This window comes from Choloepus didactylus, chromosome 13 (genome assembly GCF_015220235.1).
Source record: "Choloepus didactylus isolate mChoDid1 chromosome 13, mChoDid1.pri, whole genome shotgun sequence".
NCBI lineage: Eukaryota > Metazoa > Chordata > Mammalia > Pilosa > Megalonychidae > Choloepus > Choloepus didactylus.
The window spans coordinates 6,495,659-6,515,838 of NC_051319.1; the positions used below are offsets into that span (position 1 = coordinate 6,495,659).

Sequence of the window (20,180 nt, forward strand, 5' to 3'; positions counted from 1 at the left end):
GCTTCACTCCTCGTAGTTGCTCAATATTCTATTGTATGCATACACCACAGTTCACCATTCTGTACCTCAGTCTGTATACTCTTAGGCCACCTCCACCCATTGAAAATCATGAATACTGCCTCCATGAACACCAGTGTGCAAATGTCCATTCATGTCTCTACTCTCAGATCTTCCAATGACATACCCCATAATGAGATTGCAGGATCTCATGGCTCCCACATACCTAGCTTTTTTGGAGCCACCACACTGACTGTCAGAAAGGCTATACCATTCTGCCTGCTCATCAGCAGTAGATAAGTACATCCCTTTCATGTTTTCTCTAACACTTTTACTCCTATATGTATTTTTCCTGCAATTTTATAGAGTTATATTCACATACAACACATTTAACCACAGTGTACAGTCAGTCATTCATGGTATCATCATGAAGTTGTACATTTATCACCACAGTCAGCACTTGATCATATTGATTACTACAAAAAATAGTTTTTTTTTAGCGAATAATAAAAAAGATGATAAAAAGAAAAATAACATGTCATACACTACAATAGTGAGGATAGAAAACAACACTGCTACTAAGAATCCCATATCCCTCCCCATATCCCCCTTTCATACACACTTAGCATTGGTATATTGCCTTTGTTACATTTAACGAAAGCATATTACAATGTTACTGTTGACCATAGACTCCAGTTTGCTTTATGTTTTTTTCCCCAAATACCATCCTTTTTTCAACATTCTGCATAGTTGACATTCATTTGCTCTCCCACATGCAAAAACATTTCTATATTTGTACATTTAGTAACAGTCATTGGCCACTCCAGTTTTTGCCAAGTTATACAGTCCCAGTCTTTATCGTCTGTCTTTACCTCTGGTGTCATACATTCTCCTGTCCCACCTCTTTCAGCTTTACTCACACACATCTTTGTTCAGTGTACTTAAGTACTGTGCTACCATCACACAGTATAATGCTATCTATTCCTGGGTTTATGCAATCAACCCTGCTAAACATTCTGTACTCTTTCATCATCAAATGCCCAATCTCTGCACTCTTTCTATCTCCTCATAACCTGTGTTGTTAGCTTTTAACTCTCCAAGTTTGTTCATTAATGCTTGTTCATATTAGTGAGACCATACAGTATCTGTCCATTTGTTTCTGGCTAACTTCACTCAACATAATGTCCTCAAGGTTCATCCACGTTATTATATGATCCATGTCTTTGTTCTGTCTTACAGCTGCATAGTAGTCCATCTTGTGTATATACTACAGTTTGTTTATCCACTCGTCTGCTGATGGACATTTGGGCTGTTTCCATCTCTTGGCAGTTGTGAACAGTGCTGCAGTAAACATTGGTTTACATATATCCGTTTGTGTCTTAAGTTTCAGTTCCTTTGAGTATATACCTAGCAGTGGAATAGCTGGGTCATATGGCAGATCTATACTTAGCTTCCTGAGGAACCTCCACACTGTCCTCCAGAGTGGTTGCACCATTCTGCATTCCCACCAGCAATGAAAAAGTGTGCCTCTTTCTCCACATCCTTTCCAGCACTTGTAATTTTCTGTTTTTTGGATAATGGCCATTCTGGTAGGTGTGAGATGATATCTCATTGTGGTTTTGATTTGCATTTCCCTAATAGCCAGTGAAGTTGAGCACTTTTTCATAGGTTTTTGAGCCATTTGTATTTCCTCTTTAGAAAAGTGTCTGTCCATGTCTTTTGTCCATTTTTTAATTGGATTGTTTGTCTTTCTGTTGTTGAGTTGTAGGATCCCTTTATGTATTCGAGATATTAAACCTTTCTCTGATATGTGGTTTCCAAATATCATCTCCCATTGCCTTTTTACTTTTCTGACAAAGTCCTTTGATATACAAAAGTGTTTAATTTTGAGGCGATCCCATTTGTCTGTTTGTTCTTATGTTGCTTATGCTTTGGGTGTGAGGTCTAGGAAACCACCTCCTATCACAAGATCTTTAAGATATTGCCCTACATTTTCTTCTAAGAGTCTTATGGTCTTGGTGCTAATGTTTATGTCTTTGATCCATTTTGAGTTAATTTTTGTATAAGGTGTGAGATAGGCGTCTTCTTTCATTCTTTTTGGAAATGGATATCCAGTTATCCAAGCACCATTTATTGAAGAGGCTGCTCTGTCCCAGTTACTTTGGCTTGACTGCCTTATCAAAGATCAATTGTCTGTAGATGCGAGGGTCTACTTCTGAGCACTCAATTTGATTCCATTGGTTGGTGTATCTGTCCTTATGCCAGTAACATGCTGTTTTGAGCACTGTAGCTTTGTAATATGCTTCACAGTCAGGTAGTGTGAGACCTCCCACTTCGTTCCTCTTTCTCAAGATTGTTTTGACTGTTTGGGGCACCTTGCCCTTCCAAATAAATTTGGTTATTGGTTTTTCTATTTCTGTAAAGTAAGTTGTTGGGATTTTAATTGGTATTGCATTGAATCTATAAATCAGTTTAGGTAAAATTGCCATCTTAACTATGTTTAGTCTTCTAGTCCATGAACATGGTATGTTCTTGCATTTTTCAAAGTCCTGTTGGATTTCTTTTAGCAGTTTCTTACAGTTTTCTGTGTAGAGGTCTTTTGTGTCCTTGGTTACATTTATTCCTAAATACTTGATTCTTGTGGTTGCTATTGTAAATGGAATTTTTTTCTTGATTTCCTCCTCTTGCTGCACATTACTCTTGTATAGGAACACTACAGATTCTTGCATGTTGATCTTGTAGCCTGCCACTTTGCTGTATTCATTGACTAGTTCTAGTAGCTTTGCTGTAGATTTTTCTGGATTTTCTACATATAGAATCATGTCATCTGCAAATAGTGAAAGTTTTACTTTTTCGTCTCCAATTTGGATGCCTTATATTTCTTTTTCTTGCCTAATTGCTCTAGCCAGCACTTCCAGCACAATGTTGAATAACAGTGGTGACAGTGGGCATCCCTGTCTTGTTCCTGATCTTAGAGGGAAAGCTTTCAGTTTCTCCCCATTGAGTATGATGTTAGCTGTGGGTTTTTCGTATATTGCCTTTATCGTATTGAAAAAGTTTCCTTCTATTCCTATCCTTTGAAGTGTTTTCATCAGGAAAGGATGTTGAATTTTGTCAGATGTCTTTTCTGCATCAATCGAAATGATCGTGTGGTTCTTCTGCTTTGATTGATTGATGTGGTGTCTTACATCAATTGATTTTCTTGTGTTGAACCAGCCTTGCATACCTGGAATAAATACCTGGTCGTAGTGTATAATTCTTTTAATGTGCTGCTGGATTTGATTTACAAGTATTTTGTAGAGGATTTTTGTCTCTATATTCATTAAAGAGATTGGTCTATAATTTTCTTTTGTAGTATCTTTGTCTGATTTTGGTATGAAGGTGATGTTTGCTTCATAGAATGAGTTTGGTAGCTTTTCCTCTTCAATTTTTTTGAAGAGTTTGAGCAGGATTGGTACTAAATCTTTCTTGAATACTTGGTAGGATTCACATGTGAAGCCATCTGGTCCTGGGCTTTTCTTTTTTGGGAGCATTTTGATGACTGACTCAATCTCTTTACTTGTGATTGGTTTGTTGAGGTCATCTATTTCTTCTTGAGTCAATGGTTGTTTTTGTTTTTCTAGGAAGTTGTCCATTTCATCTAAGTTTTTTAGTTTATTAGCATATACTTGCTCATAGTATCTTCTCATTATCTTTTTAATTTCTGCAGGGTCAGTAGTTATGTTTCCTTTCCTATTTCTGATTGCGTTTATTTGTATCTGCTCGCTCTCTTTTTTTTATTTTTGTTAGCCTAGCCAGTAGTCCATCAAAGAACCAACTTCTGATTTTGTTGATACGGTATTGTTTCCATTCTCAATTGTATTTATTTCTGCTCTAATCTTTGTTATTTCTTCCCTTCTGTTTGCTTTAGGGTTAGTTTGCTGTTCTTTCTCTAGTTCCTCCAGGTGAACAGTTGATTCTTCAGTTTTTGCTCTCTCTTCTCTTTTGATATAGGCATTTAGGGCACTAAATTTCCCTCTCAGCACCGCCTTTGCTGCATCCCATAAGTTTTGATATGTTGTGTTTTCATTGTCATTTGCTGCGAGGTATTTACTAATTTCTCTTGTAATTTCTTCCTTTACCCACTTGTTTTCTAAGAGGGTGTTGTTTAGCCTCCATATGTTTGTGAATTTTCTGACCTTCTGCCTTTTATTTATTTCCAACTTCATTCCATTATGGTCCGAGAAAGTGTTTTGTATAATATCAATATTTTTAAATTTGTTGAGACTTGCTTTGTGACCCAACATGTGGTCTATCCTAAAGAATGTTCCACAATCACTTGAGAAAAAAGTGTATCCTGATGTTGTTGGATATAGTGTTCTGTAAATGTCTGTCAAGTCTAGTTAATTTATAGTACAATTCAACATCTCTGTTTCTTTATTGATCCTGTGTCTAGATGTTCTGTCCATTGATGAGAGTGGTATATTGAAGTCTCCAACTATTATTGTAGAAGTGTCTACTTCTCCTTTCAGTGATCTCAGTGTTTGCCTCATGAATTTTGCAGCATTCTGGCTTAGTGCATAAATATTTATGATTGTTATGTTTTCTTGGTGAATTGACCAATATATGTAGTATCCTTCTTTGTCTCTTTTAATTGTTTTACTTCTGAAGTCTGATTTTTCTGTTATTAATTTAGCTACTCCCAGTTTTTCCTGGTTGTTGCTTGCGTGAAATATCTTTTTCCAACCTTTCACTTTCAGTCTATTTTTGTCCTTGTGTCTAAAATGACTTTCTTGTAGGCAGCATATAGATGGGTCCTGTTTTTTAATCCATTCTGCCAGTCTGTGTCTTTTTATTGGGGAGTTTAATTCCTTTACATTTAGTGTTATTACTGTAAGGTCAGTACTTTCTTCTACCATTTTGTCTTTTGGATGTTATATGTCATCTCTTATTTTTTCCTCTCTTTTACCTTTCCTGATAATCTTCATTTCTATACTCTTCTCCAACTCTCTCTCTCCTGTCTTTTCCTATCAGCCTGTAGCACTCCCTTTAGTATTTCTTGTAGTGCCGGTCTCTTATTCACAAACTCTCTCAGTGTCTGTTTGTCTGAAAATGTTTTAATCTCTCCCTCATTTTTGAAGGAAAGTTTTCCTGGATATAGAATTCTTGGTTGGCAGTTTTTCTCTTTCAGTATCTTAAATATATCATGTCACGGTCTTCTCGCCTCTGTGGTTTTTGCAGAGAAATCTGTACATAGTCTTATTGAGCTTCTCTTGTATGTGATGGATTGCTTTTCTTTTGCTGCTTTCAGAATTCTCTCTTTGCCTTTGACATTGGACAATCTGATCAGTAAGTGTCTTGGAGTAGGTCTGTTGGGATCTATTCTGTTTGGGGTATGCTGTATTTCTTGAATCTCTAATTTTCTGTCTTTCATAAGAGTTGGGAAATTTTCAGTGAATGTTTCTTCTGTTATTCTTTCTGCCTCTTCCCCTCTCTTCTCCTTCCAGGATGCCCATAAGATGTATATTCGTGCGCTTCATGTTGTCACTCAGCTCCCTAAGACTCTGCTCATATTTTTCCATTTTTTTCACCATCTGTTCTTTTGTGTGTATGAATTCAAATGTATTGTCTTCCAGTTCACTGATCCTTTCTTCTGCCTGTTCTCATTTCTCTCTCTTACCTAGGGGTTTCTTGTTGGTTGGCTTTGTTCTCTGACCTCTGTTGTTGAGTTCAACTCATTCTAGACTTCTAACTTAGATTCTATTTAGTTAATCAGAATTTTTCACTTCTGGTTTTTCTGTTTCTTGCCCTACCTCTATGTAGCCTTTTTGTGAGAGGGTCTCCTCGGATATGGTCGACCCCAGTCAGATATTCCAGGCTGTAGATGCCCAGGTCTCATGAGGAGGGTATGGAGTTTCCCTGGGAATGAGACCCTCCTATGAGGCTCTAGAATCAGTGTTTTTCCTCTCCTGTCCGGCAGGTGGCGCTTGCCAACCTGCAGCTCCCCCACCAGTGTAAGGAGGTATGGAGCCTTTAGTCCTCCTGGTGACTCTGATCCTGTTGGGGGCATGGCTGACTGAAGCTGGAATCTGAATTCCAGCCCCTGGGGTCTGAGTTCCCAGAAGGTGGGCTGCCAGTTGAGCTGGACCTCCCTCCACTCTCCCAATCCTAGGAACTCCAATTGTCTTTCAGGGGCACTATTCCCTTCTCCCCTCTCCTCTTTGGGGCAACTCCACCTAAATTCCTTGGTCAGCCTGAGTTGCCAATTAAAGACGGGGGTGGAGACTTTCTTCAGAAGCAAATCTGGAATTTAAAGACGTTCTGCATACTCTTTCTTCCCCCAAGCCTAGCCTAGTCCTTCACCTTGGACTTTCTGATAGAAAATAACCACATATGTTGCTTTTAGATTAAAAAAATAGAAAAGAAAAAGGAAAAAAAAAAAAAAAAAAGAAGTCCCTTTTAAAAGTCTTTCCCCAGCCTGGAAGTTTTGTCAGTGTCAGAATAGAGCATTTAAAGATGTACTTTGGCTACTGTCTCCAATAGCTTCAATTCCGCCCCTGCTGGAGGCCATTGAAGTGCAAAAAGATAAGCAGTCAGTGAGAAGGGAGAAGAGACAAAATGTAGGGGGGGAAAAAGGCTTTTTTGGAGCCTGGAAATGGGTATAGGCTTTTATATGCCCCCCTTTCTCAGGAACCAGCCCTTCTTTAGCACCCCGAGGTCCAAAAATTAATTAATTTGTTAATTAATTCTGCTGTTGAGGCTGGGTTGAGCCCCCTTTCTTGTCCTCAGGAGATTGTTGTTTTTTGTTTTTTTTTTTTTCCCTTTCAGGGAGCCAGCAGCAAGACAGTCCATGGGGTCGGGGTGGGGGGGTGCCAGACCCCTGGTCAGGGGAACTTATGATGTTCGCCGCGATCTCAGCTTTTTCTCCGATTCCAAACTGGTTACTGGAGACCCCAAAAATACTGTTTCATATAGTTTTTGGGTAATTACCAGCTGCTCTAGAGGAGAGACGAAATTCTGCGCCTCACCACTCCGCCATCTTGCCCCGCCTCCTGCCATCTCTTTTTGAAATGTCTTAGCCACTGAATCCTTGTTTTGTTACCTTTCTTTTCCCCCATTTGGTCAAGAAGGCATTCTCAGACCCTCTATGCCAGGGCCAGGCTCATTCCTGGGTCATGTCCCTCGCTGCCAAGGCAACTTTCCCCTGGGGGTCATGTCCCACGTAGTGAGGTGGGGGTGAGGGGAAGGCTAATAAATTTACCATAATCAATTTTAGAACATTTCATAGCTACAAAAAGAAAAGCCCCATACTACTTATATCCCCCTGTTATTGACACTTTGCATTGATGTGGTGCCCTTGTTGCCACTGATGGAAGAATATCAAAATATACTGTTAGCTATAGTCCATAGTTTTCATTAGGTGTATTTTTTCCCCATATACCTCCCTATTAACATCTTGTAATAGTTAGATACATTTGTTCTAGTTCTAGTTCATGGAGAGACATTCTTATATTTATACTATTAACCACCTTATTCACTGCTGGTAGGAATGTAAAATTGTACAGCCACTATGGAAGACACTGTGAATTTTATTATTTAAAAATGTTAATTCTGGGATTTACTCCCTATGAGTTTCCTGGTTTTGTAACCCGTTAGTGATAAGGAAGAGCTTTTCTTGAACTTCAGTCCTCCTATCAGGAAGGTCTGCCCAAGTTGAATGCAGTGTGCAGGGTTTTCCCCATTTTTCTGGGCCTCTGTCTTGGTATGGGCTTTTGCTTTTTAGTTGTTTAGAGTTTCCCTGTTTATGGGAGTGTGGTTGCCCTCTTTGTTTCCCAGGAGACAGTCATGTTTCCTGGGTGTTTGAGGTGGGCAGGCCTTTGCTGTAGATTGTCGACCTCTTTAGTTTGTTATCTCAAGCTACTTTTTCATGGAGGCCAAATTCTGGGAGGCAGGGCATGCCAGAGAGGACTTTCCCATGTCAGTCTTTCCCAGCCAAAACATTCAGGGCCCCACTACTGGGGAGCAGACCAGTTTCAAAGTGCCCTGGGTAGGGAATCAGGAAGGGTGCCAAAAGCCTCTCTGATGGCCCCCTAATGCTTTGCTTTCCTGTGCCCTCCAAATGCAGCCCTTCAAGTAACTATCCCCCATAGGCCCAAGGAAGTGCATCATCTTTAAGTCTCCACTGTCACTGTTTCTGTCCAGGAAGGGTTGACACAATGGATGGCATTGCCTTTGTCTAGGTGGGTTGAAGCAAGGACTGCTGCTGGCTTTGTCTGGGGTGGGTTGAAACTGTGGCTCCCCACCGAGCTGGGCTGGTAGCAGTCCAAAGTCGCTAATCAAATGCTGTTATCAGTGATAGGCCATTCCCCACACTTGTTCTTGGGGAAGATGATTTTTATGTCCCTTTCTGTCACCCATGAGCTAGCTAGGGGCTGGACCTCACTGTGGCATGTGGTGTGAGTGGGGAATGGGTGGTAGTAGCTGCCTTTTGGAGAGAGCAATTTGCTGTTCTTTACCATAATTTATCAGTCTATTCCTCCCGCTCTTCTCTGGATGCTGTACAGTGTTCTTCTGGCCTCCTGAGTTTCAAGCTAGCTGTTTCAGACAGTTCCTCCCTGTTTTATAGTTGTTCTGTTAGAAGGACTGAATCCTGGAGCTCCTTATTCCGCCATCTTCCTACAGTCCTCTCTAATTTTCTTTCTTTTTTTTAAATTCAGTTTTATTGAGATTTATTGACATACCATACCATCATCCATAGTGTATAATCAGTTGTTCACAGTACCATCACATAGTTGTGCGTTCATCACCACAATTTTTGAACATTTTCATTACTCCAAAAATAAATAACTAAAAATAAGAATAAAAATAAAAGTGAAAAAGAACATCCAAAACGTTCCATTCCCCCTCTGTTAGCTGGAAAGGCACATGACTGGTGTCTGCTGGTCCCTTGTTCCTGGGTTGCATTTCAAAATGGCTTTCTCAGAAATGTCTCTAGGCTTTTGTCTTTGCTCGTCTCTCTCAACTCCTGTGCGTCCGTGCTTCTTTCTCCCAGGGTGTTTCTCTCTAAGTATCTGGGGATCTTTTAGCTTCTCCAGGACAAATTCTAGGCTTCATCTCTTTGCTTAGCATCCCCAAACATCCTTTTGTCTGCATCTCCAAGTGTCTCCAAGCATCAGCATCTGGGTCGGCTCTTGAGCTCTCTTAAGTAGTCCAGTGAACTAATCAAGACCCACCCTGAATGGATGGGGTCCACACCTCCATGGAAATAATTTAATCAAAGTTCTCACCTACAGTTGGGTGAGTTACATCTCCATGGAAGCATTCAATCAAAAGTTTCCACCCTAATCAAAAGACTAATAAGTCTGTCCCCACAAGATTGCATTAAAGAACATGACTTTGTGAGGGACATAATAGAATCAAACTAGCACAGCCTCCTATTATTCATTTAATTTTTGTTCCCGTTTTTCTACTCATTTCTACATAAACTGGATACAAGAAGAGTGAGCTACAAGGTTTTCACAATCACAATCACACTGTGTAAGCTACATAGTTATACAGTCATCTTCAGGAATAAAGGCTACTGGGTTGCACTTCCAACAGTTTCAGGTATTTCCTTCTAGCTATTTCAATATACTAAAAACTAAAAAGTGCTATCTATATAACACATAAGAATAACCTCCAGAATGACCTCTTGACTCCATTCGAAATCTCTCAGCCACTGAATTTTATTTTGTTTCATTTCTTTTCCTCCTTTTAGTCAAGAAGGCCTTCTGAATCCCACAGTGTTGGGTCCAGGCTCATCCCTGGGGTCATGTCCTGGTTGCCAGGGAGATTTACACCCCTGGGAGTCATGTCCCATGTCAGGGGGGAGGGCAGTGAGTTTAACTGCAGAGTTGCCTTAGAGAGAGATACCACATCTGAGCAACAAAAGAGGTACTCTTAGACACAGTTTTAAGTAGGGTTAGCCTCTCCTTTTCAGTAACAAGCTTCATAAGGGCAAGCCCCCAAATTGAGGGCTCATCCTTCTAAGTTGGTAGTCCCCAATGCTTACAAGAATATCAGGAATTCCCCCGGTGGGGAAATTTAATATTTCCACATTTTCCCCCAGTTCCTCGATGGGACTTTACAAATACATCTTTATTTTCTGCCCAAATTGCTCTGGGATGTATTGGGGCTTCACACTAATGTGTACAAACCAACCAGATTTCATTGTAATGTAATGTAATGTTCCATGTAGTTATGTTGTTTGAATAAACTGACCATACAAGTTAAATTATAGTGTGTTGCATAAAGGGTAGATTTTGCACCTAATAAACATCTGTTCCTTTGGTCTCACACAGAAGTTGAAGTTTTAAAAACACTGTCATTATCATCCTTTACCCTTTAGTCTAATTTACCTTAGTCTTAACCACGTCCATTTCATTCATGTCACTAATTGAAGTCTGATCTCTTTTTTCAGACTCCTTAAATTTGCTGTATAGGGTAATGCTGATATTCATAGCTGCCGGACTGTGGCCCTGAATCTCAGGTGTCACACAGATACCCAAAGTTCCAGGGACCGACCAGATTATACACAAAGAGCTCAGCATCTCAGAATTTAGAAATAACCATTACAACTCAGAAATAGATATAACTGCTGTAAGAGCGTACAATCTAGGAACCTTTACAATAAGCCTTCCCCTAATAACCTATGCTTTCAGACTCAATTCTGAGAGCTTGCACATTATCGTTAGTCCATATTAGTGAGGCATTATAATGTTTTTCTTTTCATTTCTGGTTTATTTCACTCAACATACTGTCCTCAGTGTCCATTCACCTCACAACTTCACTGCTTCTTGTAGCAGCTCAGTATTCTACTTTATGTGCCGAGGGCCAGCCTCAGCAACGGTCGGGGTCCTGATAGGGGGGCTGGAGTCGGCGAAGAAAGGAGACAGACACCTTGTTGTGTCTGGGTACGAAGATGGAATCTCTGACCAAGCAGAGCATCAGAGCTTTATTTTTATAATTTTCTGTGACATACGCATTAGCATTCAGGCATGCAATACTACAATAGTTTGGCTAAATTTTAGACATTATTTATTCTTACGCAATGATCAATGGGCTAGCAGGGACAGACTCCCTGAAGCATAGCAAGGCACAGTGTTCGGGCACAGGCATAACAGTTCCCATTATTTAGTACCAAGCAATCTATAAACCTTTTTTGTGTTCATGTTTTTGACTCTGTTAATCATTACCTTTTTGTTTCTTCTAGCTAACTCTTTTAAAGCTATTTTATTTCTTCTAGCTAATTCTTTCAAAGCTTGGGAAGGGGGATTTCTGCCTACTTGACAGATGGCCAGTGGGAGTGAGCAGAAAGGGTGACCTAATGTCTTCTAAGAAAGGAGCAGGCATTTTCACTTACGCTGAAGCTAATGCAGGGTAAGCCGTTGGCTCATTAATGTAGCTAGGTGTGGGAGCATTCCACCACCACAGAGCCCAAATGAGAAAAAGAGGCAGTATGAATATAAGAAACATATAAGAAACAACATAAGAAACATATAAGAAATAGCAGCAGCAAGAAACAAATTCCTTTTAGGCAGGAGTCATAGGCGCCACTCAATGCTCCGCCTTGCGGAACAGTCACCATGACATGTACTGAAGGCCCGGGAACCGTGCCACTAGGCCAACTGCTGGGTGCTGAATTGGCTGCCCACATTTATGTATATGCCACAGTTTGCCATTCTTTTCATCAGGCTACCTCCATTCACTTTGAATCATGAATACTGACACCACAAACCCCACTGTGCAAATGTCCATGAAATTCATGTCCCTCTTTTCAGTTCCTCCAGGTATATACTCAGTAACCAAGTTGCAGGACTGTATGGCAACCCCATGCTTAGCTTCCTGTGGAACCACCACACTGCCCTCCAAATGTGCTATACTATTCTACTTCCCCACCAGTGGTGTTAGGTACATCCCTTTCTCCAGAATTTCTCCAGCACTGGTATCCCTCTGTTTGTTTTTTAGATGGTTTTATTCACACACCACACATTCCATCCTAAGTAAACAGTCAATGGTTCCCTGTATAATCACATAGTTATGCATTTACCAACAATATATAATGACATTTCCTTTTCTTTTATGAAGAAGGAGGAAATGAAAATAAAATACAATAAAAAAGACAGCAACACCAACACCAAATTCCCATACCCTTCTTATATCCTCCTCTTACAGACATTTAGCTTTGGTATGTTACCTTTGTTACAATTAATTGAAACATAATACAATGTTACTGTTAAATAGAGACTGTAGTTTGCATTGACTGTATTTTTTTCCCCAATACCACCCCATTTTTAACACCTTGCAAAGTTAACATTCATTTGTGCTCCCTCATGTAGAAGCATATCTGTACTTTTAATCACATTCATTGATCACTCTAGGTTTCATGTTATACAGTTCCAGTCTATCTTCTGTCTTTCCTTCTGGTGTCCTACATGCTTGTAACCTTCCTCTTTCAACTGTATTTACAGTCATCTTTGTTCAGTGTACTTAAATTATTGTGCTACCATCATCCAGTATTGTGCTCTAAATCTCCCATGTTTTCCCCTCTGTCTGTAACACTCCCTTTAGTATTTCTTGTAGAGGTAATCTCCTGTTCATGAAGTCTCTCAGTGTCTGTTTGGGAATATTTTAAACTCTCCCTCATTTTTGAAGGACAGTTTTGCCAGATATAGAATTCTTGGTTGGCAGTTTTTTCTCTTTCCATATCTTAAATATATCATACCACTGCCTTCTCTCCTCCATGGTTTCTACTGAGAAATTCACACCGAGTTTTATTGAATTTCCTTTGTATGTGATGGATCGCTTTTCTCTTGCTGCTTTCCGAATTCTCTCTCTGTCTCTGACATTTGATAATCTGATTATTAAGTGTCTTGGAGTCCATCTATTTGGATCTATTCTGTTTGGGTACACTGTGCTTCTTGGATCTGTAATTGTATGTCTTTCATAACAGATGGGAAATTTTCATTGATTATTTCCTCCATTGTTTCTGCCCCTTTTTCCTTCTCCTTTTGGGACACCTGTGACACATACATCCATGCGCTTCATGTTGTCATTCAGTTCCCTGAGACACTGCTCATGTTTTTCCATTCTTTTCTCTGTTCTTTTGTGTTTAGGATTTCAGCTGTCCTGTCCTCCAGTTCATGCATCCATTCCTTTACCTCTTGAAATCTGCTGTTGTATACTCCATTGTCCCTTTCCTTCCCATAAGTTCTGCCAGTTGTTTTTTTCAGACTTTCAAGTTCTTCCTTATGTTTTCCTAATGTGTTCTTTATATTCTTCATCTCTTTTGCCATATGTTCGTCTCAACTTGTTGATTTGATTTTTGGATTGATTTAGCAGATTTGTTTGATTCAATAATTAATTATTTCAATTCGTCTATCTCAGTTGAAATGTAAGTTTGTCCCTTTGAACTGGGTCATATCTTCATTTGTCCTATGTTACTTGTAATTTTTTGTATCTAGGCCTCTGGTTTCCTTGATTACCGCAATCAGATTTTCCTTGACCAGACAGACCCAGGTCTCAGAAGGAGGATGTAGTCAGTATCAAGTTTCCCTGAGGAGCAGATTTTCAGACTTTCCTGTGAGGCTTCTAGCTCTGTGCTTTTTCTGTCCTGTCTAGCACGTGACGCTTGTCAGCCCACAGCTCCTCATTGGTGTAAAGAGGTGTGGCCCCTTTAATTCTCTGCAAACTCTGTCCTGGCCGGGGGCCCAGGGTGTCAGAAGCCAAGCTTAAGTTGTTTCTGGTTTGTTTTTTTTATCCCCAGGCCCTGGGGTCTGAATTCTCTGAGGGACCATAGCCACTTGAGCTGGACCCCACCCCTATTTCCTTAGGGAAGATTCACCCTTTGGGTTATCTTGTACACTTGAATTCCTCCTTTGTCCCTCTGACTCTGTTAACTCCACCCTTGCCTGGGTCAGAGCTGACAATTGAAAATGGCTGAGACTTTCTTTAATGAGCTGCTTAGAATGAGAGGAAAAAAAAAGGAAAAAGAGCAAAAGCCCCTTTTCAGAGCTAGTCCCTAGCCCCCCAGTTTCACTGGTGCACCAGTGTTGATCCCTGGTTTTCTTTGCCCCTTTTCTTGGGACACAGCCATTTTCCAGTATTCTAAGCTCTTCTCCAAAAGCCTCTGTTTTTATTTCTTAATGTTTTTGGGTTTTTTTCCATCAGCCCTGCCTCCTCTCTGCTGAAAGGAACCTCAGTTTCCTTTCCTATTTGCTCCAAGTTTATGTGTGCCTGTATCTTGTATTCAGTCCAAATTTGTTAATTAAAACTGCAGTTGGAGCTTGGTTGAATTTCTTTCCCTCTCTGTAAGTAATCAGCTTCTTTTTACCAGAGTGAAGTATTTTAGCTCAGCCTGCCATGTTGGTGGTAGTGATGGTGGGGCACCATCTCCGCAGTTTGAGGAGCTTTACTTACAGTTCTGTGCTGCCATGTCAGCCGTTCCACCCATACCAGGCTGGTGTACGATGTGTCCAGTCACAGATGTCCCCCGACTAGTTCCAACTAGTTGTTCTTGGCTATTTACTGGTTACTCTAGAGGACTAACTAAATTCCACACATCTCTATGCTACCCTGCATGATATTTTTAATGAACAAAAATAAAGAAAAAGAAGGGGAACTTGTACATTAAAAGTTGTTAAAGTCATAGCAAATTAAAAAACAGGAAGAACTAAACTGTAGAACATATATCTTAACTAAAGAGTATATATCATCCAAGATGCACACTTCAGTGATAAAATGATTTAGAAATGCAAGAAAGTTATTGTCTTAAAAGCTGGGTTAATGTACCACAGCTTCCTGCTTTCTGCACATCTGTTTGTGAGCTATAAAATGTGGAAGACCTGCATCTTGCTGTACTTTATCAAATGTCTCCTCCCAAAGCAGATGGACACAGATCTGTCAGCCCAAGCTAGAGTTTTAGGACTTGTTCTTTTTCAAATTCATTTGGCTGGCCATTAAAACATATATATTTATCCAAGTCAGGGAAACCTAGAAAAAGACTGTTTGCTAATCCTTTGCTTGACTAAAGTAAACTTTTTCTGAATCTGAAGGTAAGCTTTTTTTTCTTAATTCAAATTTATTGATATATATTCACATACCATGCAGTCATACAAAGCATACATTCAGTTGCTCACAGTATCATTATATAGTTGTACGTTTGTCACCAAAATTAATTTTTGAACATTTTCATTACCACACACACAAAAATAATAAGAATAAAAAAGTGAAAAAGAACACTGGGTGCCATTTTTTTTTTTGCCCCCGTTTTTCTACTCATTCATCCATACACTGGACAAAGGGGAGTGTGGTCCATATGTCTTTCCCAATCACGTTGTCACCCCTCATAAACTACAAATTTTTATACAATCGTCTTCAAGATTCCAGGGTTCTGGGTTGTAGTTTGATAGTTACAGGTATTTACTGCTAGCTATTCCAATTGATTAGAACCTGAAAAGGGTTGTCTGTATTGTGCGTAAGAGTGCCCACCAGAGTGACCTCTCGGCTCCTTTTGGAATCTCTCTGCCACTGAAGCTTATTTCATTTCCTTTCACATCCCCCTTTTGGTCAAGAAAATGTTCTCCATCCCACGATGCCAGGTCTAGATTCCTCCCCAGGAGTCATATTCCACGTTACCAGGGAGATTTACTCCCCTGGGTGTCTGATCCCACATAGAGGGGAGGGCAGTGATTTCACCTGCCAAGTTGGCTTAGCTAGAGAGAGAGGGCCACATGTGAGCAACAAAGAAGCATTCAGGAGGAGACTCTTACGCACAATTATAGACAGGCCTAGCCTCTCCTTTGCAGCAACAGTTGAAGGTAAGCTTTTAAAAGGAAGGCACCACTAATTAAATCTGATATGGGAAAATGAACCCCTAATAAAAGAGCCCACATTTGCCTTTAATAGGTGGCCATCTTTCTGTTTTATCTGGCACTTTGAGGTCCTAGACGAGTAGGCATATTATTTTTGAATAAATGACTTTGAGGATAAAAAAATAAAAAAAGTCATGTTTATAGTTATTTTGAAGGGAGGAAGGAGACCATAAGCAGTTAAATTATTTTGTGTATTTTTTCCATTTGTGCATTTTTTTTTGTAATAAAAGTTTGTTTTTTGTGTTTTTAATAAAAGCTGATCAACTGCTGATCTGTACAGGGAGAGAATTGTTGATTGTTCCCTCTCTCAGGATGTGTATACATGATTACACATTCTTAGACACAAACTTTTATGTCCTTGGACTTTCTGTGCCACAGAACTGAGGGTGGGGATCTTTGATGCTGATACAAGCATGAGGAAATGTGCAATAATATATAGAAGATTCCAAAAATAACCTTTGCCTACTTCATAATTTTTCTTGGTTGTTTTTCTAGAGTATCACCTGCATGCCATTTGAGACCTATAAGAACAGTAATGTAAAAGATTTAATTTGATATGAATATATTTGTTTTTAAAAAGTTTAATATTGGTTAACTTAATTGCTTATAGATTTGATCTATTGCCGTGTTATTTGACTTAATTTTCTTTCTGTTCTCTACTAAGTTGCCTTCTATTGCAGATTCATGTTATTGATCATAAGGAAGATCATAAATCTTTCATCCCTGCTTTTAAAAAGAACTACAGGTTTAAACTTGACTATTGGCAAAGATGTATCATTTAGTAAAGGATCATTTGTTATTCATAACAGCATCATTTTAATACTGTTTTAAAATAATCTTCACATATTTAATGGGAGAAAATTACTATAGTTTTTTTTTTATTATTTTTAACAGAATAAATTTAAACGTGAAGAGAAAACAAATGGGTGGAGAATAGACAAAGCATTCCGTAAGTATTACGTATTAAGCTCTATTATGTATTAAGATATATTCTATAAAATCACCAGTCTTTTGTATTTGGCTCCAGTGTGTTTTAGGGTTTGTTTTGTCCCTATATGGTGTAGGAAGAATGAGACTAGAAATTTTTCTATTTAGGTATGTATTTATAGGCAAGGGATTAGCTAAAACAGCAAAAAGGAAGTAAACAAGAGTTCAGCGTCCAAGAGATATAGATGGAGTGAGGATACACCACTTCCAAGTATACTTTTTATATTGAGAACTGTCAGTATTTGCTTCATATATTTTGGGGCTCTGATGTTAGGTGTAAATGTATTTATAATGGATACATCTCCTGTTGAATCATCCCCTTTATCAGTATATAATGACCTTCTTTGTCCCTTGTTTTTGCTTTAAAGTCTATTTTATCCGATATTAGAAAGTATATTTTATCTGATATTAGCATAGCTGCCCCAGCTCTCTTTTGGTTTCTACTAGCATGGTATATTTTTTTCTATCCTTTTACTGTCAGCCTACTTGTATCTTTGAATTTAAGATGATTCTCTTGCAGACAGCATGTAGTTGGGTCATGCTTTTTTATCCATTCTGCCAATCTCTGCCTTTTGACTGGAGATTTTACTCCATTTACATTTATTTTTTTTTAATTAAATTCAGTTTTATTGAAATACATTCACACACCATACAATCATCCATGATATACAATCCACTGTCCACAGTATGATGACATAGTTATGTGTTCATCACCACAATCTATCTCTGAACATTTTCCTTACATCAGAAAGAACCAGAACAAGAATAAAAAATAAAAGTGAAAAAAGAACACCCAAATCATCCCCTCATCCCACCCCATTTGTCCTTTAGTTTTTTTTTTTTTATCTTCATTTTATTGAGATATATTCACATACCATGCAGTCATACAAAACAAATTGTACTTTCGATTGTTTACATTACCATTACATAGTTGTACATTCATCACCTAAATCTATCCCTGACACCTTCATTAGCACACACACAAAAATAACAAGAATAATAATTAGAGTGAAAAAGAGCAATTGAAGTAAAAAAGAACACTGGGTACCTTTGTCTGTTTCTTTCTTTCCCCTATTTTTCTACTCATCCATCCATAAACTAGACAAAGTGGAGTTTGGTCCTTATGGCTTTCCCAATCCCATTGTCACCCCTCATAAGCTACATTTTTATACAACTGTCTTCGAGATTCATGGGTTCTGGGTTGTAGTTTGATAGTTTCAGGTAACCACAACCAGCTACCCCAATTCTTTGGAACCTAAAAAGGGTTGTCTAAAGTGTGCGTAAGAGTGCCCATCAGAGTGACCTCTCGGCTCCTTTTGGAATCTCTCTGCCACTGAAGCTTATTTCATTTCCTTTCACATCCCCCTTTTGGTCATGAAGATGTTCTCCGTCCCACGATGCCGGGTCTACATTCCTCCCCGGGAGTCATATTCCACGTTGCCAGGGAGATTCACTCCCCTGGGTGTCTGATCCCACGTAGGGGGGAGGGCAGTGATTTCACCTTTCAAGTTGGCTTAGCCAGAGAGAGAGGGCCACATCTGAGCAACAAAGAGGCATTCGGGAGGAGGCTCTCAGGCACAATTATAGGGAGGCCTAGCCTCTCCTTTGCAGCAACCGTCTTCCCAAGGGTAAAACCTATGGTAGAGGGCTCAACCCATCAAACCACCAGTCCCCTATGTCTGTAGTCATGTTAGCAACCATGGAGGTGGGGTAGGCGAATACCCCTGCATTCTCCACAGGCTCCTCAAGGGGGCACTACATCTTTTTTTATCCTTGTTTTTCTTTTTTTTTTTTTTAACTTTCCCTTCTTTTTTAAATCAACTGTATGAAAAAAAAGTTAAAAAGAAAACAAACAAACAATAAAAGAACATTTCAAAGAGACCATAACAAGGGAGTAAGAAAAAGACAACTAACCTAAGATAACTGCTTAACTTCCAACCTGTTCCTACTTTACCCCAAGAAAGTTACATAATATAGCAACATTTCTGTGAACTTGTTCCTACTATATCCATCAGAAATTAACAGACCATAGTCATTCCTGGGCATCCCCAGAACGTTAAATAGCTTATCTGTTCTTCTTGGATTATTGTTCCCCCTTCCTTAATTGCTCTCTATTGCTAGTTCCCCTACATTCGACATTATAAACCATTTGTTTTACGTTTTTCAAAGTTCACATTAGTGGTAGCATATAATATTTCTCTTTTTGTGCCTGGCTTATTTCGCTCAGCATTATGTCTTCAAGGTTCATCCATGTTGTCATATGTTTCAAGAGATCGTTCCTTCTTACTGCCGCGTAGTATTCCATCATGTGTATATACCACATTTTTTTTATCCACTCATCTGTTGAAGGGCATTTGGGTTGTTTCCATCTCTTGGCAATTGTGAATAATGCTGCTATGAACATTGGCGTGCAGATATCTGTTCGTGTCACTGCTTTCCGATCTTCCGGGTATATACCGAGAAGTGCAATCGCTGGATCGAATGGTAACTCTATATCTAGTTTTCTAAGGAACTGCCAGACTGACTTCCAGAGTGGCTGAACCATTATACAGTCCCACCAACAATGAATAAGTGTTCCAATTTCTCCACATCCCCTCCAGCATTTGTAGTTTCCTGTTTGTTTAATGGCAGCCATTCTAACCGGTGTTAGATGGTATCTCATTGTGGTCTTAATTTGCATCTCTCTAATAGCTAGTGAAGCTGAACATTTTTTCATGTGTTTCTTGGCCATTTGTATTTCCTCTTCAGAGAACTGTCTTCATATCTTTTGCCCATTTTATACTTGGGCTGTCTGTACTTTTGTCACTGAGTTGTAGGATTTCCTTATATATGCAAGATATCAGTCTTTTGTCAGATCCATGGTTTCCAAAAATATTTTCCCATTGAGTTGGCTGCCTCTTTACCTTTTTGAGAAATTCCTTTGAGGTGCAGAAACTTCTAAGCTCGAGGAGTTCCCATTATCTATTTTCTTTTTTGTTGCTTGTGCTTTGTGTGTAAAGTCTAGGAAGTGGCCTCCTAATACAAGGTCTTGGGGGAGGCGGGGCAAGATGGCAGACTGGTGAGCTGTATGTTTTAGTTACTCCTCCAGGAAAGTAGGTAAAAAGCCAGGAACTGCGTGGACTGGACACCACAGAGCAATCTGTCTTTGGGCATACTTCATACAACACTCATGAAAACGTGGAACTGCTGAGATCAGCGAAATCTGTAAGTTTTTGCGGCCAGGGGACCCGCGCCCCTCCCTGCCAGGCTCAGTCCCGGGGGAGGAGGGGCTGTCAGCTCCAGGAAGGAGAAGGGAGAATTGCAGTG

At 39.5% G+C, this 20,180-nt stretch overlaps 1 protein-coding gene across 3 annotated transcripts in view; it reads left to right on the forward strand.

Moving 5' to 3' along the window:
- BDP1 (B double prime 1, subunit of RNA polymerase III transcription initiation factor IIIB) overlaps positions 1-20,180 on the forward strand; it is a 188,374-nt gene that overhangs the window by 18,983 nt on the left and 149,211 nt on the right. For all 3 annotated transcript variants that reach the window (XM_037800829.1, XM_037800830.1, XM_037800831.1), the window contains exon 8: positions 16,782-16,836. In XM_037800829.1, coding sequence (XP_037656757.1) covers positions 16,782-16,836 — 55 coding nt within the window. The remainder of the gene's footprint in view (positions 1-16,781; positions 16,837-20,180) is intronic.